This window comes from Panthera uncia, assembly GCF_023721935.1.
Source record: "Panthera uncia isolate 11264 chromosome A3 unlocalized genomic scaffold, Puncia_PCG_1.0 HiC_scaffold_11, whole genome shotgun sequence".
Classification (NCBI taxonomy): domain Eukaryota; kingdom Metazoa; phylum Chordata; class Mammalia; order Carnivora; family Felidae; genus Panthera; species Panthera uncia.
The window spans coordinates 38,146,783-38,167,642 of record NW_026057578.1 but is presented as its reverse complement, the minus strand read 5'-3'; the positions used below and the strand labels follow the sequence as shown (position 1 = coordinate 38,167,642).

General features: G+C 37.5%; 1 protein-coding gene across 4 annotated transcripts in view; it reads left to right on the top strand.

The window, feature by feature from the left end:
• TASP1 (taspase 1) overlaps positions 1–20,860 on the top strand; it is a 309,206-nt gene that overhangs the window by 152,744 nt on the left and 135,602 nt on the right. For all 4 annotated transcript variants that reach the window (XM_049651145.1, XM_049651148.1, XM_049651146.1 and 1 more), the window contains one exon: positions 2,502–2,612. In XM_049651145.1, the coding sequence (XP_049507102.1) occupies positions 2,502–2,612 (111 nt within the window). The remainder of the gene's footprint in view (positions 1–2,501; positions 2,613–20,860) is intronic.

The following is a 20,860-nucleotide window of genomic DNA, read 5'->3' as shown; positions in this document are numbered from 1 at the left end:
ATTTGGCGCTTTGAATATATCGGGCCACTCCCTTCTGGTTTGCCATGTTTCTGTTGAGTTAATCTGTAACTTTCCTTGTAAGTTAAGGACTTCTTTTTCTTGCTGCTTTCAAGATTTTTCCTTTATCACTATATTTTGCAAATTTAATTACAAGATGGCTTGTTATTGGCATGCTTTTGTTGATTTTGATGGGAGTTCTCTGTGCCTTCTGATCTGCATGTCTGTTTCTTTCCCCCAGATTAGGGAAGTTTTCTGCTGTTATTTCTTGAAATAAATTTTCTGTCCCCTTTTCCTTCTCTTTTTCTGGGACTCCTATAATATGAATGTTATTACATTTGATGAAGTCACTGAGTTCCTTGAGTCTATTCTCATGTTGCATAATTCTTCTTTCTCTTATTCAGCTTCATTATTTTCCATTATTTTGTCTAATATATCTCTTATTCATTCCACTGCTTCTTTCAGCCTGCTGTTCATTGCATCAAGCCTGTTTTCCAATCTTGTTTATTGCATTCTTTATTTCTGATTGGTTTTTTAACTCTTTCATCTCTGTTGTAAGGGTCTTACTGATGTCTTCTATTCTTTTCTTAAGCCCAGTAAGTATCCTTATGATTTTTGCTTTAAATTCTCCATCAAGCATGTTTGCTTAGATCTCCAACCATGGCCTTATCTTGTTCTTTCATTTGGGATAAATTCCTCCATCTTGGCATTTTGTCTAAGTCTCTTCCTTCTTCTTTTTTTAAATTTTTTAAATTTTATTCATTTTTGAGAGAGACAGAGTATGAGCAGGGGAGGGGCAGAGAGAGAGAGAGAGAGAGAGAGAGAGAGGTAGACACAGAATCCGAAGCAGGCTCCAGGTTCCGAGCTGTCAGCACAGAGCCTGACGCGGGGCTCGAACTCACAAACTGTGAGATCATGACCTGAGCTGAAGTGGGACGCTCAACCGACTGCGACACCCAGGCGTCCCTAAGTCTCTTCCTTCTTTGGTGTGTTAGAAAAGCCAATTATGTCTCCTGCTTCTGAAAGTAATGCCTTATGAAGTCATGTAGTGCCCAGGGTCTGGTGCTTTAGGGAGTGTCTCTGGTGTATGCTGTGTGTGCTGTGCTCTTGTAGTTTAGCTGCTCTGTCCTTTAGGCCAGTTATTTGCAGAGGCTCTCCTTGCCTGCTATGGTCAGTATTTGGTCCCTGGCCTGAATGTGATGAGTTTTAACTAGGTGTGCTCTGGTCTGTCTGTGAAATGAGATCTGACACCAACTCCACCAGAACTGAGGCCCGGCAGAACTCTGGTCAGAAGATGTGGTGTGGGCAGGAGTTTCTGTTGGTCTTCTGGGTAGGAGTAGGGAGCGGCTGTCACACTGGGACTTAGGCAGGCTTGACTGAAAAGGGCAGTAACGCTTTGACTGAAAAGGGCAGCAAAGGTGTGTGGGACTTGGTGTAAGCAAGTTAGGCAGCCTGTGTCCATGCTGATCTGCTTCCCTCAGGATTTTATTTTATTTTTTAAAAGATGGGAAGCATAAGGTCTTATCTATCTACTCTTGTCTTTTGGGTAAGAGGACATTTATATTTTAATTAATGCAGCTGATTTTATGTAGAAAAAGCATTTCAAAGGGCACTTAGTATTTTTTTGAAAAGGCTTATCCCTCCAGTGTTTATCAAAGTAATTTTTAATATTTTGTATATCTAAGAAAAAAATCAGTCTCCTCAGAAATCTTTTATTTGAACTTATCAACCTGTAATGTAAATTAAATTTCCTTTGTCTTAACTTTGGCAGACAGTTTCTAATATTAACAGGTAGAAAATTGAAATAGAATTCTAGGCAGTGCTTCCTATTGCCATCATGTCTACCCTTTTTTAGTGTGTCTGAATGGTCCAAGTTCACTCCAGGGATTTAAAATGCATTCTTTGTTTTACAATTACAGAGAGTATTCACCTGTGAAGGCTATGTAAGTTACTATTATAAGGTGAGAAAGGTGCTATTTTATTAAGTCCACATTACAGCTGTTGATGTGACATTTTATCGAAAGGTAGGTAGAGGGAGATGCAGGTTGTTGCTGGCTGTTTAGATTTCTCCCATGCCCCCAAGTATGTGGGGTGCCAGAGGCAAAATGGTAGACTCAGGCCACTTGTATCTAAACAAATAACGAAATGTAAAACAATTTTTTGTAGTTACCCAATAATGGAAATAAGACAGAGCCCTAGGAGATTCCTAGGCAGAGAATTTGAATTCCTTCCTGTATTATGTAAATCATTCCTATGAAAAAGGGGTTTTCTTTTATTTTTGTCTGTTTCCTTTTGACATTAGACAGTTGTTTCTTTATTTTCTGCTGAATCTTATTACTAAAATCCCAGATTGTTCATAGAAGTCATTTCATCCATCACTGAATTATTCTGCAACACAACCACTTCTTAAGTAGTACATAAGGGTGTTTTAGTGCTAAGAGGATAAGAAGGATGTTTATAGCATTGTTTTTCCTCAACTGTTTTTGGTTTCCTTGGATTTCTAGGATGTGGGGAGCATCTTGTGCGTACCATACTGGCTAGAGAATGTTCACATGCTTTACAAGCTGAAGATGCTCACCAAGCACTGTTGGAGACTATGCAAAACAAGTTTATCAGTAAGTATAACATTAAAAAATTATGTTCTTCTAAATATAGATTGATTTACTGAGCTGCAAACTAGTTGGATACCTCATTTGTTCCATGAGATCTAGCTCCAGTCCCTAGGATAGACTTAGACCTTCAATTAATGCTGGTCATAGAGATCTGGTATACCAGATACCCACTAATGCATGAAATTTGCCATATAACTGATCTAATGCCCAAGCTGTGAGACATTATCTAGGATTAGAGGGATATACACAGTAGCATAAAATCCTACTAAAACAAAATTCAAGGAACAATATCCTTTAAAAGTTTTATAGTACACTTTGATTCTTTTTTTTTATTTTTATTTATTTTTTTTATCAACATTTATTTATTTTTGAGACAGAGAGAGACAGAGCATGAACAGGGGAGGGGCAGAGAGAGAGGGAGACACAGAATGTGAAACGGGCTCCAGGCTCTGAGCTGTCAGCACAGAGCCCGACGCGGGGCTCGAACTCACGGACTGTGAGATCATGACCTGAGCCGAAGTCGGACGCCCAACCGACTGAGCCACCCAGGCGCCCCTGATTCTTTTTTTAATTTGTGTTATATTAATGAATCTGGGGCTGCCATGTACAGTTGTATAAGGTTGAGTTGAAATCCTTCCTGGGCTCCACTTGCCAAGCTGTGTAACCAGATGTGAAGCTGCATCAGTTTGGAGGAAAGGGTGCCTTTTTCTAATCTGTAGAAAGGTTTTGTATGGCCTAACAGTGGCTGTATCTATAACTGTTACATTGGTTTAAAACTATCTGATTTAGTCTGATTTTCCCATCATGTAACATTGAGCTTACCACCATGGAAAGAATAGTGAAGTTGTATAAGATGTACAGTTAAAAATAAGTTAGGGTAATAACCATGAATAAATTAGAGAAAGCGTATTATAGGGTTAGTCTGGGAGGTTGTATCTTTACTTGGAGAATTAAGACAGAGTATAATAAGATGCTAATTATGTGATAAGGACAACACAGACAAAAATCACAGAGGGCCTTAAAATCTCAGCATAAGAGTTCACATTTGACCTGATAGAAAGGAGAGAATCCTTATTTGTTTCTAAGTTGACAAGTAAAATGGTATCTTGGGGGAGGGCTTATAAAGTGTATCTAAGATTGTCCAAGACCATCTCTGTAGGCAAGAGACATTAGGACCTGGAAATGGTCCAAGGGATGAAGAGGATGGAAGAAATGGAGAAAGTGGAAATATTGATAGACTCGGATTTTGAGACTAGGTGGGTGTAGCCCTCTGGATCAAATCAGGACATAGAAACATTAACATTAGGTTAATCAGGGGAAGTTTAACATAAAGATTTGTTAACTATGTTGAAAGTGTAACTATAATATATAAAGAAACTGTTGTACTCTAGAGAGTGTTCAAGGAAGGACATACTTGTAAAGGGTATAGATCTTGATGAAGAAGGTATGGTTTGGCCGCTGGGTAGCAGAGAAGAGAAGTTCACTGGTTTGACCAGGCTGGGACTAGTATGGAGTTGCTGAGAAAACAATAGTCCACTCTCTAGAATGCAGATAGAGAGCAGATATCAGTACCCATTGGCTGGGTGTGTAGTGGGAGCCTGGTACCAGTGGGGCAGGGACACAGAGGACTTCACAGTCCACCAGGCCACAGAGGGCTTACAGAGGGACTGACTACTTGGTGTTTGACCCTCTGGGCCACAGGGGCTACATGCAGACTATGCAGGGTCTTGCCAGTGGAGTCTTGTGCAGCTGCAGGGGGCCTATTGATAAGCCCAGGCTTAGATGTTAAAGTCACCCACCCACACTGTCTTCACACCCACATTGTCTCTCCTCCCCAGCCCATGCTGGATATTGCAGGAAGGGTGCCTATTGTAACTGTTTATCTTCTCTAGTTCAGCTGTATGTCTGAATCCTTGCCTTCATTCTGCTAGTTCCTTCCATATAAGCCTAGTCTCTTTATACATGTCATTTTATATTTGTTTGCCACTTTTCCCTCTCTACTGGATAGTATCGGGATTCAATGGACCTTCTTTGTCATTGGGAGGGACCATCTGCTTCATGGTCACTCTGTTCCCATTGTTGGCTTGTACTGAGATAGGACTTGCTCTCCACTTCCTTACACGTTGCTGGCTACTATTGCTACTAAATTCACTATGGTGTCCTTGGTATTTTTGTAGTCTTTGACTTCTTCTGTACACACAGCTTCCACTTACAGTAGATGCTAGCGGTAGTAGAATCAGATGATCGGAAACTTCTTGGAATAGTCAGTGAGAATGTCAAGTCCTCATGACCTAAGTATATCAGGCTAGTTTTTTGTTTGTTTGTTTGTTTTGTTCTGTTTTGTTTTGTTTTAGTTTACTCCTAGAGCATCTTACTGGCCTGAGGGAATGGGGAACTTTTCTATGTGGCTTTCTGTGTCTTGAGGCCCCCTCTATTCTTGGATCCTTCAGATCTAGCTAGGGCTTTTTTATTTGTCTCCTCTTTTTCCTCCACTCTTACCAGCTTGGAAGGAGGGACAGAAGCCTATACCAGTGATCAAGTCTTTTCTTCTGGTTTTCCCACAAATGTCCAGTGTGTCCAGTCATACCCTGACCCCAGTGCTACCTTTAGGGTACTGGTGGGGAACTCCAAACTATTTATTTTGCCAAATTTTAGGCTTTACCTGCTCAAATCATATTTAATTCTAGAGCTGTCTGTACTTAGAATTTATGAAAGTCCACTTAGAAGCTCAAAGGATAAAATTTAATATCAGCTACGTAAATACACAACTGATGGGATCAATGGAGGTTTCCGGGGATGGAGATAAAACTATATTTCATTATTGTACAGGCCTTTAGTAGGTATTGTGCTCTACTAGGAAAGATTTTTAGGGCAGAGAGAGAAAGAAAAACAGATTATGGACAGGAAAGAATTGGCTATATCTGAAGGAAGAGCAGAGTGAATAACTATAGGAAAAGAATTCAGTATGAAGAGATTTTGTACACATGCTTTCTTACAGTTATTTGAACTGAGGTTATGAAGATATAAGGAATGGTATTAATTGTATGCATGCTAGCAAGAATTGCTTGATAGCAAAATGTGAGCTGAGGAATGAGTTAGGGACAGGTCTTTGAGGTCTGCCTCTCATGGTTTTTCTGAAAAAGGTTGATTACATTTGTATCACTATATCATCAAATATATCAGAATCAGACATCGGTATTATTGGTCTTTTGTTGTAACAGTTACCAACTGTTGATTGCTGTTTTTAAAGGAAACCAAATTTTTGACCTTAATAACACATATAATTTATATAATCTGGTATTTGTTACCCAGCTATATTAGAAGCATTCTTAGAACATTAGTGGGAAGGAAGAGTAAGAGGTGAAAACTGGATGCTCAGGAGAAGTTAACTTCCTGGAACCAATGGTGGATGTGGAACTATGGCATGTGGCAACTTTCTGAAGCACTTTACTGAGTCTAAAACCACAAATTAACCAGCTGGTTGTACCTTTCCAGATTTAGGTCCATGCTAAGGAGTTCCTGAATTCTACTCTGTTCTCTTCTGTTGCTTGTCCTCTCTTTTTCTCTAGCTTTTTGCAGCTACTCAAGAGAGTTGGACTGCAGTCTGTCATTCCGCCACTGGATTCCATGACCTAATACATATTGAACCCCATCTTAAAAATTCCAGAATCATGGAAAGGTGTAAGAAACTTCAGAGCCCACCTGTTTATTTAATAGTTGAAGAAACTTAAGTTTCCAAGTTTGATGACTTGTCCATGTCACTTAGTCAGTGTGTATACTTTCTGTAAGATCACACTGCTTTTTTTTTTTTTTTTTTAATAAAATGAATGGGAAATAACAGAAGGAGAATGTTCTGGTGGTTAGCAGAGTTGGGTTCTACTCTCAACTCTGTGTCTGACTCACTGGATGTAACAAGTTACTTAAGCTGTTTTGTTTTCTTAAAAAAAAAACAAAAATAATGTTAGGCAAGAGACAGTTTCTAAATTCCTTTACATGCTAAGTTCTATGAATTCTCTACTGCATTCAACCTGAAAATGTGAAATTCTTTTTAATCAGGTAATTTGGAAATGGGATTAGAAAATGCAAATTTTTCAGAACCACTTGGGAATTTTCAGGAACCACAGATGATATTTATAAAGTAGGTAGAATGAAATAAACAGAGTTTACCAGAGGCCTGGACAAGGAGCAAGGAGGTTGGGTTCTTTCTTCTTTTAACAGTCATGAAATTCGTTGTTTGTTATAGGACAAGTCTCTTTGTTCTCAGTTTCCTCATGTGTAAAATGAGGGGCCAGAAAGTCCCTTCTAGCTCCAAAATTCTATTTGATCCTTAGTTTGTTTACAGGCCAATCTAAACTATTTGTGTGAACATACAGTTGTAAATCAAATTGCTCCTTAATTGAAGCTATGAATTAAAATTGTTAATGGTGGATTTTAAATTCCTATTTGAAGTAATTTGGTTGAAATCCTTCTGACAGCGACTGCGACAAGCTAGCAAATACTTTTCTTGGTTTTATGGAAAGACACTGCTGTATTCTTCCTTTCTTGCTTCCTTTGCTTTTTCTTTAAAAAATCATTTGCATAGATAATATATCTAGAGATTCTCATTGCAGTGGATACATAGAAAAATTTTAGATAATAATCAAGACAGATACCCATTTCCCATTTACTCTAAGTCCCATTGCTTTTGCCAGAAAGAACCACTACTGACAATTTGGTATGTGTCTTTATAGTATATTCTTTTTGTCCATGCACACACCTCTCTCTATCTTTCATCATTTATAACAATTATAGAAGAGATTTCTAATATATTGTTTTGCAAAATACTTTTCACTTAACATACCTTGATACTTTTAATGTGTCAGTATGCATAGATTTATAGCTGCATATCCCATATCATAATTTATCCGTTTCCCTACTGAGAGAGATTCACATTGTCTGTAATTTTTAAACATTTTAAACATTTTTAAACATTGTAAAAAAACATTTAAACATAAAATGTTTAAAATAAACATTTTAAACGTTTATTTATTTTTTGAGAGACAGAGAGAGAAAGAGCATGAGTGGGGGAGGGGCAGAGAGAGAGGGAGACACAGAATCCGAAGCAGGCTCCAGGCTCTGAGCTGTCAGCACAGAACCTGACATGGGGCTCGAACTCATGAACTGCGAGATCATGGCCTGAGCTGAAATCGGATGCTTCACCGACTGAGCCACCTAGGTGCTTCTCTGTAATTTTTGTTTATATCATTTTCCCATGTGTGAATGCCTATTTCTCTGACTCTGAGCATTTTACATGATGCCATTTTCACTCTGTAGCATATCAATTTTATTTTTTTAACTTTTTTTTAGTGGTTGCCCTAGAGGTTGCAATATACATTTACAACTAATCTAGGTCTATGTTCAGATAATATTATGCCACTTCATGGGTAGTGCAAGTACCTTAAATAACAAAAATTCCTAATTCTTCCCTCTCATCCCTTCTATCATTGCTGTCATTCATTTCAGGCATAAATAATCACATATAAGTACACCCTCTCACACACACAAGTGGGTATGTTGTTGTTATTATTGTTTATATAAATTATTATATATGTTGGATCACTTAAGAATAGGAAAAGTAAAGTTTATTTGCCTTCCCTTATTCCTTCTTTAATGTTCTTCCTTTCTTTATGTAGAATGATGTTTCTGCCTTATCAATTTCCTTCTCTCTGAAGTATTTCTTTTTAACATTTCTTGCAAGGCATGTCTACTGACAACATATTCCCTTAAAGTTTGTTTGTCTGAGAAAGTCTTTATTCCTCCTTTTGAAAGATAGTTTTGCAGCATATACAGTCAAGTTTGGTGGATTGGGTGTGTGTGTGTGTGTGTGTGTGTGTGTGTGTGTGTGTGTGTGTGTGTTGTTTTTCTTTTGACACTTGAAATATTTCACTTCAGTCTCTTCTTGGTTTCATGATTTCTGAGAAGTCAGATATAATTCTTCTTTGCTCCTCTATGAGTACGGTGTTTTTTTACCCCTCTGGATTCTTTCAAGATTTTTTTTCTTTATCTTTGATTTTCTGTACTTTGAATATGATTTGCCTGTATATTGTTTTTTTGGGGCATTTATGTTGCCTGTTGTTCTCTGAGCTTCCTGAGCTTCCTGAGTTTCCACTGCAAATATGTGATTTGGTGTTTGACTTTAATTTGGAGAAACTCTTAGTCATTGTTTCAAATATTTCTTCTGTCCCTTTCTCTCTTCTCCTTTTGGTATTCCCATTTTGTTTAGTTTACATCTTTTGTAGTTGTTCCACAGTTCTTGAATATTCTGTTTGATGCTTGTTCTGTCTCTTCAAACGGTGTTTTGTGGTTTTTAGTATGCCTTGTAATTTTTTCTTGGTAACTAGACATGATGTATTAGGGAAAAAGAACTGTGGTAAATAGGCTTTTAGTAATATGGTGATGAGGTGTTGGGGGAGGAGAAGTATTCTATATTCCTGTAATTACGTCCCAGTCCTTTAGTAGCCTATGCCTCTGGCCTGTGAACTTCATAAGTGCCTCTTAGTTTTTCACCCCTACACTCTTCTCCCATGTAGAAGGTTAGAGCTGGATGGAGTTGAATATTTTGCATTGAGTTTAGGCTCCAACAAAACCCCAACAGATTAAGCTCTGATAGAATAGTTTCTCTTGAGGGTAGGCCTTGTTAATGAGAACAGAATGTTCTCTTGTATTTATTTATTTAAAAAAATTTTTAAATGGTTATTTGTTTTTGAGAGAGAGAGAGAGAGACAGAGTGTGAGCAGCAGTGGGCAAAGAGAGAGGGAGACACAGAATCTGAAGCAGGCTCCAGGCTCTGAGCTGTCAGCACAGAGCCCAATGCAGGGCTAAAACTCACGGACTGTGAGATCATGACCTGATCTGAAGTCAGATGTTTAACCGTCTAAGCCACCCAGGTGCCCCATCTTGTATTTAAAAATGGTTCCTTTTCTCCTGTTTCTGCTGGAAACAAGAAGGGATTTTTCTGAGGTCTTCACTACTGTGAAAACTTGGTAGAGCTCCAGGAGTTAAAACTCACAAAAGTGTCATCCCATTCCTCACCCCACAAGTTTTTAACTCACCAGCTTGTCCACACTGAGACTCTAGTAGTTCTTCAAAAACAGTTCTGGTTTTCCACTAGTTGTATGGAGGTTTCTCTTCATGACTTTGCATTCTGATAAGTTGGGATTCTCTGTATCTGACTGTCTCTATTTTGGGGGGCAGTAGTTTACCTTGTAACCTTACTTTTCTGACGGATCTAAGAAGAGTTGTTGATTTTTCATTTGTTGTTAGGATGGAGTAGCAACTTCCAAGCTCCTTACATACTGGACTGTAAATTGGAAGTCTCCTTCACACTCTTTTCAAATGGTTATTATCAATTTTAAGAAAATATTCAAGGGGCTCCTGGGTGGCTCAGTTGGTTGAGCGTTTGACTTTTGATTTTGGTTCAGGTCATGATCCCAGGGTTGTGGGATTGAGCTCCACACTCAGCATGGAGCTTGTTTAAGATTTTCTCTCCCCCTTCTGTTCTACCCCAGTTATGTGTTCTCTCTCTCTCTCTCAAATCAATCAATCAATCAATCCAAAATCATGGATAAAAAGATAGCTTCCAGTTTTGAGTCATCTTTTCTTGATGAGTGAGGTTGAGCAACTTTTCACATATAATTTGGCCTTTTGTATTAATATGTGAATTATCTGCTCATAGTTCTTGACCATTTTTCTGTTGTACTGTTTGAATGATTTTCTTTTAATTGATGTTTAACTGTTATTAATAGTAAAATTACCTAAAATGAAAATTTTTTAAATGGCATAGCAGTAACCATCTCTTCAGAATTTTAAAATGACCTTGTTTTTTTTTTTTGAGTGGTGATACGTTTGATATCTGTGACCTTCTGCAGAAATAAGGTATTGTTTTAAAGTAATTTTACACTTATGATTAAGTAATTTGTTTTCATGTATTTTTTCTAGGCAGTGACTTATTATTTTCTATTTTTTGTAATTTGAAATAAACTCTGAAATTATCTTAAATGTAGGGCTCTTTTAAAATCTACTTTTGAGAGGCACCTGGGTGGCTCAGTCGGTTAAGCAACCGACTTTGGCTCAGGTCATGATCGTATAGTTCGTTAGTTCGAGCCCCGCATCAGGCTCTGTGCTGACAGCTCAGAGCCTGGAGCCTGCTTTGGATTCTGTGTCTCCCTCTTTCTCTGCCCTTCCCCTGCTTGCACTCTATCTCTCTCTCTCTGTCAGGAAATGAATAAACATTAAAACAAATTTAAAAATCTCCTTTTGATAAATGAGACTTTAATGTGATAGAATGGAGTGAAATTGAGAGACATTTTGAAGATTGAACTGTTTTTGTTTCTACTTGCATTACCATTATGTCAAGATCCAGAGGTTTGGTTTGACTTAATATAGGAACATGAAAGAGAATAACCAATTCATGCATTTTTTAAAAAACCACTGTTTGTGTAACATACAAAACCCATAAAAATGGGTACTATAAAAATAGTGCTTTAATAATACTTCATGCTAACCAGCTGATTATAGACCGAATGCTTAGTTAACTAGGGAAAAGAAATAAATAGGTTTCCTTTTTAGTTGTGCTTTTTAAGTGATTACACACACACACACACTTAAAAGCTCTTACAATGATTCAGATGTGACTTTTCCTATTCATGGTTATTTTTGAATGAACTTGGTTTCATGAATTATTCTTTTTTTCCATGCAAACTGTGGCTGTATGTGTGGTATGTGAACTTCAAGGAGGCATTATAGCTTCTTGCCCAATTCTTAACAAGTAATGTCCCAGTACATTTTTTCGTTAGTTCTGCTCACTACCAAAAATAGTAGTTGATCAAATGTTATCTGTAAGACTCAAATTTCCCTTTTCTTCTCTTTAGCTTTCTAAGCTATTAGTATTATCAACCAACAGTCTCTGTGACCATTGTTGAAAAATACTGTGCAGTATACAGTATTATTATTTAAAAAGTGGTTTTCACTGTATGTTATTTTATACGTTTGGGGGATATTCTTACACTGTTATGACATCATAGGTTTATTGTCAAATGCAGAATGCCATCTACAATTGAGTTGAAGGGAGTCCCCTCTTGTGATTTTTCTGCCAAATTGAGAGGTTGTATTTGATAAATGTTTTCTTGTAATGACAAAATTTTTAACTAAAACCCTAATAATTCATGAGCATTAGCTTCCATAGGAAGAACAAAAGTACAATGTCAGTACACATTTTAACCTCTTCCTGAGATCAACTATGTTTCATGAATTTCTTTATAATTTAAAAAACTTTAAAAACATGCTGTTCTCTTTTTGAAACACTAAAATCTTTTTCTTTTGTACCATTCTGAAGCCTACTCTTTTTATCTATTAAAAAATCAAATGTGTTTTTCCTTCATTATCAGAAATGATGTGATGCTTAGTCTGTTGTACTCACATGTCCAAGTTGCAAAATAAGGAAAACAATAAATTAGGCAAATGCCAAAGCATGATTCATCACTAATCCTTGGGCCCTATACATTTATACTTTCAGAATTTTTAACATCTTTTTATTAAGCAAATATTCATTGAAATCCATTTAATGTACTTTGTTGGCTAGTGCAAGAGGTTTAGAGATAAATAAAACAGATTTGTGGGCGCCTGGGTGACCCGGTCGGTTAAGCATCCCAATTTGGCTCAGGTCATGATCTTGTGGTTCATGGGTTCAAGCCCTGCATTGGGCTCTGTGCTGACAGCTCAGAGCCTGGAGCCTGCTTTGGATTCTGTTGTCTCCCTCTCTCTCTGCCCCTTCCCAACTTGTGTGCGTGCGGTCTCTCTCTCTCTCTCAAATAAATAAACAAACATTAAAAAAAATTAAAGGAAAAAGAGATTTGCTGTCAAGGAGCTTGCATTGTAGATGAAGAAAAAAAGCAAATGCATAATAATAAAATGTAAGATGCAGTAAGTGCCACACTAAAGTTCAGGAAATATAGGCCCTCCTGTTCCTGGCAATTTCATGAAATAGAAACTCTGGAACCTTCTGATTACAAATAATCCAACAGTGCTGGGCAAAATACTAACTGAAAAAGAATCATACTTTCAAGTGAATAGAACAGAATTTTCAGTTAAGGTGGTCCTGGATACATGAAGCTCTCTGGGCTTAATGAAAGAAAATTTAAGTCTTTCCTGAAAGAATGTTCTTTCAAGTCAAATGTTAAAATGCTCCTCAAACATGAATCCAAAGTATAGTCTTAAATTGCAATGCAACACTTTACGTAAAGAGAGTTACCATGAGAGAATATATGTCAATAGAAACTGTAACTAGATTACCAAAGATGTTACATATTAGAATTTCTAGATATAAAATATGAAATAAGTATGTGGTAGACATTAACTTGTTTAAAGCTTTTATTTTAATTCCTGTTATTAAATATACAGTGTTATATTAGTTTCAGGTGTACAATATAGTGATTCAACACTTCCATGCAACACAAAATGCTCATCACAAGCGTACTCCTTAATTCCCCCAGCCCCCTCCCCCTCTGGTAACTGTCACTTTGTTCTCTATAATTAAAAATCTGTTTCTTGATTTGTCTCTCTCTCTTTCTTTCCCCCTTTTGCTGTTTGTTTTGTTCTTTAAATTCCACATATGACAGAAATCATATGGTGTTTTTCTTTCTCTGTCTTATTTTGCTTAGGGTTATACTTTCTAATTGATGTCATTGCAAATGGAATGATATCACTTTTTTATGGCTGAATAATATTCCATGGTGTATATGTACCACATCTTCTTTATCCATTCATCAATGTATGGATACTTGGACTGCTTCCATAATTTGGCTATTGTAAATAATGCTGAAATAAACATAGGGGTGTGTGTATCCCGTTGAATTCATGTTTTTGTATTCTTTGGGAAAATACCCAGTACTGCGATTGCTGGATCATAGGGTAGTTCTGTTTTCAACTTTGTGAAGAACCTCCATACTGTTTTCCCCAGATAGCTGTTGCAGTTGTGATTCCCATCAACAGTACACAATTGTTCCTTTTTCTCCACATCCTTGCCAGGGTGAGCACCTGGGTGGCTCAGTCAGTTAAGCATCTGACTTCAACTCAGTTCATGATCCCATGGTTTGTGAGTTTGAGCCCCATGTCGGGCTCTGCACTGATGGTGTGGAGTTTGCCTGGGGTTCTCTCTCTCCCTCTCTCTGCCCCTCCCCCACTTTCTCTCTCTCTCTCTCTCTCTCTCTCTCTCTCTCTCACACACACACACACACACACACACACACACACACACAATAAAGAAATAAACTTTAAAAACAAAGCAAAACCAAAAAGAGTCTCTTGTGGTTTGTTCCCCCTTTCCTCCTTTTCCCCCTTCCCCTAAGTCCATCTGTTTTATTTCTTAAATTCCACATATGAGTGAAATCATATGATATTTATCTTTCTCTGACTGACTTATTTCACTTAGCATAATACATTCTAGTTCCGTCCGTGCTGTTGCAAATAGCAAGATTTCATTCTTTTTGATGGCTGAGTAATATTACACAGTAGTGTGTGTACACATATACATCTTCTTTCTTCAGTTGATGGACATTTGGGCTCTTTCCATAATTTGGCTATTGTTGATAGTGCTGTAATAAACATTGGGGGTGCATGTGCCTTTTTGAATCAGCATTTTTGTATCATTTGGATAAATACCTGGTTAGTGCATTTGTTAGGTTGTAGGGTAGTTCTATTTTTAATTTTTTGAGGAACCTCCATACTGTTTTCCAGAGTAACTGCACTGGTTTGCATTCCCACCAGCAGTGCAGAAGTGTTCCCATTTCTCCATGTTCTTGCCACCATCTGTCGTTTACTGAGTTGTTAATTTTAGCCATTCTGACAGGTGTGAGGTCGTATCTCGTTGTGGTTTTGATTTGTACTTCCCTGATGATGAGTGATGTTGAGCATCTTTTCGTGTGTCTGTTAGCTATCTGGATGTCTTCTTTGGAAAAGTGTCTGTTCATATCTTCTGCCCATTTCTTCACTGGATTATTTGTTTTTTGGGTGTTGAGTTTGATAAGTTCTTTATAGATTTTGGATACTAACCCATTATCTGATATGTCATTTGCAGATATCTTCTCCCATTCTAAAGGTTGCCTTTTAGCTTTGTTAATTGTTTCTTTCAGTATGCAGAAGCTTTTTATCTTGATGAAGTCCCAAAAGTTCATTTTTGCTTTGTTTCCCTTGCCTCTGGTGATTTTTCTAGTAAGAAGATGCTCCGGCCGAGGTCAAAGAGATTACTGCCTGTGTTCTCCTCTAGGATTTTGATGGTTTCCTGTCTCACATTTAGGTCTTTCATCCATTTTTAATTATTTTTGTGTATGGTATAAGAAAGTGGTCCAGTTTCATTCTTTTATGTGTTGCTGTTCAGTTTTCCTAAACATTTTGTTGATGAGACTATCTTTATTCTATTGGATATTTTCCTGCTTTGTAGAAGATTAGTTGACCATATAGTTATAGGTCCATTTTTTGGGTTTTCTATTCTTTCCATTGATCTAAGTGTCTGTTTTTGTGCCAGAGCCATATTGTCTTGATCACCATAGCTTTGTAATACGGTTTGAAATCTGGAATCGCGATGCCTCCAGTTTTCTTTTTCTTTTTCAGAATTGGTTTGGCTATTCAGGGTCTTTTGTGATTCCATACATATTTTAGGCTTGTTGTTCTAGCTGTGCAAAAAAATGCTAGTGGTATTTTGATAGGAATTGCATTAAATGTGCAGATTGCTTTGGGTGATATAGACATGTTAACAATGTTTGTTCTTCTAATTCATGAGCATGTGGAATGCTTTTCTATTTCTTTGAGACCTCATCAGTTTCTTTCATAAGTGTTCTATAGTTTTCAGAGCACAGATCTTTTACCTCTTTGTTAGATTTATTCCAAGGTATCTGATGGGTTTTGGTGCAATTGCAACTGGGATTGATTCCTTGGTTTATTTTTCTGCTGCTTCACTATTGGTGTATAGAAATGCAGCACATTTCTGCATATTGAATTTGTGTCCTGTGAGTTTGCTAAATTCATGTATTAGTTCTAGCAGTTTTTTGGTGGATCTTTCAGGTTTTCTACATAGATTGTCATGTATGTAGAACATGTATGTAGAAACTTTCATTTCTTCCTTGCTGATTTGGATGTCTTTTATTTTGTTTTGTTGTCTGATTTCTGAGGCTAAGATTTCCAGTACTATGTTAAATAATAGTGGTGACATTGGCATCCCTGTCTTGTTCCTGACCGTAGGGTCATCCCCATTGAGGATGATATTAGCTATGGGGTTTTTGTGTATGGTCTTTGTGATGCTGAGGTATGTTCCATCCAGCCCTACTTTGTTGAGGTTTTTTGTTAAGAATGGATGCTGTGTTTTGTCAAATACTTTTTCTTCATCCATTGACAGGATCCTGTGATTCTTATCCTTTCTTTTAATAATGTGGTGTATCATCATGTTGATTGATTTGCAAATACTGAACTAACCCTGCAGGCCAGGAATAAATCCTGCTTGATTATGGTGAATAATTCTTTTAATGTTGAATTCCATTTGCTAGTATTTTGTTGAGAACTTTTGCCTCCATGTTCATCAGGGATATTGGCCTGTAATTCTTCTTTTTAGTGGGGTCTTTGGTTTTGGAATCAAGGTAGTGCTGGCTTCGTAGAATGCGTTTTGAAGTATTCTTTCCATTTCTAATTTTTAAAACAGTTTGAGAAGAAAAGGTAGTAACTCTTCTTTAAATATCAGGTAGAATTTCCCTGGGAAGCCTTCTGGCCCAGGACTCTTGTTTGTTGGGAGATTCTTGATTACTGATTCACTTTCTTTGCTGGTTATGGAACTGTTCAGATTTTCTATTTCTTCCTGTTTCAGTTTTGGTAGTTTATAAGTTTGTAGAAATGTGTCCATTTCTTCCAGATTGCCCAGTTTGTTGGCGTATAATTTTTCATAGTATTCTCTTATAATAGTTTGTATTTCTGTGGTGTTGGTTATGATCTCTCCTCTTTCATTCATGATTTTTATCTATTTGGGTCCTTTTTGTTAAGTCTGGCTAGGGGTTTATCAATTTTAATACATTCAGCTCTTAGTTTTGTTGATGTGTTCTACTGTTTTGTTTGTTTGTATATTTATTTCTGCTCTAGTCTTTATTATTTCCCTTCTTTTGCTGGCTTTAGGCTTTATTGGCTGTTCCTTTTCTAGCTCCTTTAGGCATACGGTTAGGTTGTGTATTTGAGACCTTTCTTGCTTCTTGAGATAGGCCTATATTGCAATGTACTTCCCTCTTAAGACTGCCTTTGCTGCATCCCATGCATCTTCATGTTGTGTTTTCATTTTGGACTGTTGTGTTTTCAAAATTCCTTCTTTAATTTCCTTGTTAACCCATTCTTTCTTTAGTATGATGTTCTTTAACATCCATATATTTGAGGTCTTTCCAAATTTTTTCTTGTGGTTTACTTCAAGTTTAATGGCCTTGTGGTCTGAAAATATACATGGTCTGATCTCAGTCTTTTTCTACTTGTTGAGGGCTGATTTGTGACCCAGTATGTGATCTATTGTGGAGAATGTCCCATGTACACTTGAGAAGAATGTGTATTCTGCTGCTTTAGGATGAAATGTTCTGAATATATCTGTTAGGTCCATCTGGTCTAGTGTGTCATTCAGAGTCATTGTTTCCTTGTTGATTTTCTGCTTAGATGATCTGTCCATTTCCCTGGGATGCTAAAGCCCCCTACTATTATTGTATTATTATCAATGAGTTTCTTTATGTTTGTGATTAATTGATTTATATATTTGGGTTCTTCCACATGGGGGCATAAATATTTATAATCGTTAGATCTTGATGGATAGACCCCTTAATTATGATATAATGCCCTTCTCCATCTCCTGTAAAAGGCTTTGGTTTAAAATCTCATTTGTCTGGGATAAAGAAATTGTGGTTTATATACACAATGGAGTACTACGTGACAATGAGAAAGAATGAAATATGGCCCTTTGTAGCAACGTGGATGGAACTGGAGAGTGTGATGCTAAGTGAAATAAGCCATACAGAGAAAAACAGATACCATATGTTTTCACTCTTATGTGGATCCTGAGAAACTTAACAGAAACCCATGGAGGAGGGGAAGGAAAAAAAAAAAAAAAAAAGAGGTTAGAGTGGGAGAGAGCCAAAGCATAAGAGACTCTTAAAAACTGAGAACAAACTGAGGGTTGATGGGGGGTGGGAGGGAGGGGAGGGTGGGTGATGGGTATTGAGGAGGGCACCTTTTGGGATGAGCACTGGGTGTTGTATGGAAACCAATTTGACAATAAATTTCATATATTGAAAAAAAAAATAAAATCTCATTTGTCTGATATAAGTATGGCTGCTCCAGCTTTCCTTTCACTTCCATTAGCATGATAGATGGTTCTCCATCCCTTCACTTTGAATCTGCAGGTGTCTTTAGTTCTAAACTGAGACCCTTTTAGGCAGCATATAGATGGTTCTTGTTTTTGTTTTTGTTTTTTTAAAATTCATTCTGATACCCTGTGTCTTTTGATTGGAGCATTTAGTCCATTTACATTCAGTGATTATTGAAATATATAAATTTAGTGCCATTGTGTTACTTGTAGAGTTGGTGTTTCTGGTGATGTTCTCTGGTCCTTTCTAGTCTTAGTTGCTTTTGGTCTTTTTTCTCCCTTCAAAGAGCCCCCCTTAAAATTTCTTGCAGAGCTGGTTTAGTGGTCACAAACTCATTTAGCTTTGGTTTGGGAAATTCTTTATCTCTCCTTCTATTCTGAATGACAGCCTTGATGGGTAAGGAATTCTTGGATGCATATTTTTCTCATTCATCACGTTGAATATATCTCTTTTAGCCTGCTAGGTTTCTGTGTACACATCTGCTGCTCTTCTTATTGGTCTTTCCTTGTAGGTTAAGAACTTTTTTTCATGATCATTCCTTGTCTGTATATTTTGTGAATTTGGCTATGATATGCCTTGACAACGTATGGCTTTTGTTGATAATTGGAGTTCTCTGTGCTTCTTGGATTTTGATGTCTGTGTCCTTTCCCATATTAGGGAAGTCTCAGCTATAATTTGTTCAGATAAACCTCCTGGCCCCTGTTCTCTTTTTCTTCTGGGACTCCTATGATACAAATGTTATTCCATTTTAGTAAGTTGTTGAATGCCCTAGGTCTACCTTTGTGATCCATTAGCTTTCTTTCCCTCTTCTTTTCACTTTCATTATTTTCCATATTCTTATCTTCTGTATCACTGATTCACACCTTGCTTTGTCCATCCTGATTTTTATGGCCTCCATTTGGGTTTGCATCTTGGTTATAGCATTTTAATTTTGGCCTGACTTGATTTTAATTCTTTTATCCCCACAGAAGGGTATCCTCTCACGTCTTCTGTTTCTTATAAGTCCAGCTAGTATCCTTAAGAAGTTGTTTTAAATTCTAGTTCAGGTACCTTATGAAAATAAAAAATATATATAATTTATAAAAATAAAATTAAAAAAACAAAAGAAAGAATTGATAAAATAAAATAAATGAAGAAATAATGTTAAAAAAACAAAGAGTAAAAGTAAAAGGGAAGCTAGATCCTATTTCCCCTAGAGTGAAGCTTTGTAGCGCTCTGTGATCAGTAGACTTAGTGTGAGTGAGTTGTTTGTGCTGGTCTTCTGTGGGAGAGGCCTTTTTCACGAATCTTAGGTGGATTTGCCCTAGTGGAGATGCACTTTAGTGAGCAGGGAGGTGGGTTTTGGTATAAGTGGCTGTGGTCTCCAGAAGGTGGTGCTGTTTGCTCCCTGTAGGCTTTCAGTGCTAATGGGCAGGAAAAATATGGTGGCACCCCACTCTCTAGCCCAGGAAGTAAAATTTCGTGCCCCCCACTCTTTATGGAACCCTCACAGAAGGGCAATCAATCACCCCTCTTGTGTCCCCAGTTGTGGTCACATCACTGCATTCACCCTGACTTTGTCCAAGCTTTTTTATCTCAGGTGCATGACTAAATTTCAAAACTCAAAATTTTAGGGACTACTGCTGGACAGACCCTCACTGTTCCTCTGGGACAGGGTCTCCTGGAACTTTTGCCGCTTGTCACCCATGCAAAGAATGCTGTGGTATAATCATGGTTCAGAGTTTATGGCAAAACAAAGCAGAAAGCCAGCACCCCAGCTCCCTGCCCCCAGCAGGAGTCCAACTCCTGTGTTTGGGAACAGTGCAGCACATTAGCACCGCCCGTTCTTGTGTCCCAGAGGACTCTCAGTCCTCACTGTCACTCCTGGGACTCCACCCTGCTTTGCCACCTGAGCATCTTTAAGCCAGGCTCTCCCTTCATGGCAGCAGACTTCTAAAAAATTCAAATTATGTGCTCCACTGAACATAATACTTGTGGTTGCCTCATAAAGCAGGCTACCTCTCCACTGCCGTATCCACAGTTATATCTCCCCCAAGTCAACTCTTTGCTCCTCCTACCTTCCATAACATGGTTGCTTTTCTACTTACAGACTTGCAGTTTTTGTTCTCTCATCTCTGATTGATTTCTTGGGTGTTGAGAATGATTTGATAGCTATCTGGCTGTGTTTGAGGGAGGAGACAAGCTTAGGGTCCTCCTATCCCCTGCCATCTTAACTCCTCCTCTTATATGTTCTTTATACATTTTGGATACTAACCCTTTATTGGATATGTCATTTGTAAATATCTCCTCCCATTCTGTAGGTTGTCTTTCAGTTTTGCTGATTGTTTCCTTTGCTATGCAGAAACCTTTTATTCTGATGTAGTCCCAATGGTTTATTTTTGCTTTTGTTTCCCTTGCCTCAGGAGACATATCTAGAAAAAAGTTCCTATAGCTAATGTCAGAGAGGGTATTGCCAGTGTTCTCCTCTAGGACTTTGATGGTTTCAGGACTCACACTTAGGTCTTTAGTCCATTTTGAGTTTATTTTTGTGTTTGGTGTAAGAAAGTGGTCCTGTTTCTTTCTCTTGAATGTTACTGTCCAGTTTTTCCAGTACCATTTGTTGAAGAGAATGTCTTTTTCACATTGGGTATAGTTTCCTGCTTTGTAAAAGATTAATTGACCATATAGTTTTGGTTCCATTCCTGGGTTTTCTCTTCTGTTCCATTGATCTAAATGTCTGTTTTTGTCCCAGTCCCATGCTGTTTTGATTACTACATCATTGTAATATAACTTAATATCCAGAATTGTGATGCCTTTACTTTTCTTTTTCAAGATTGCTTTCGCTATTCAGGGTCTTTT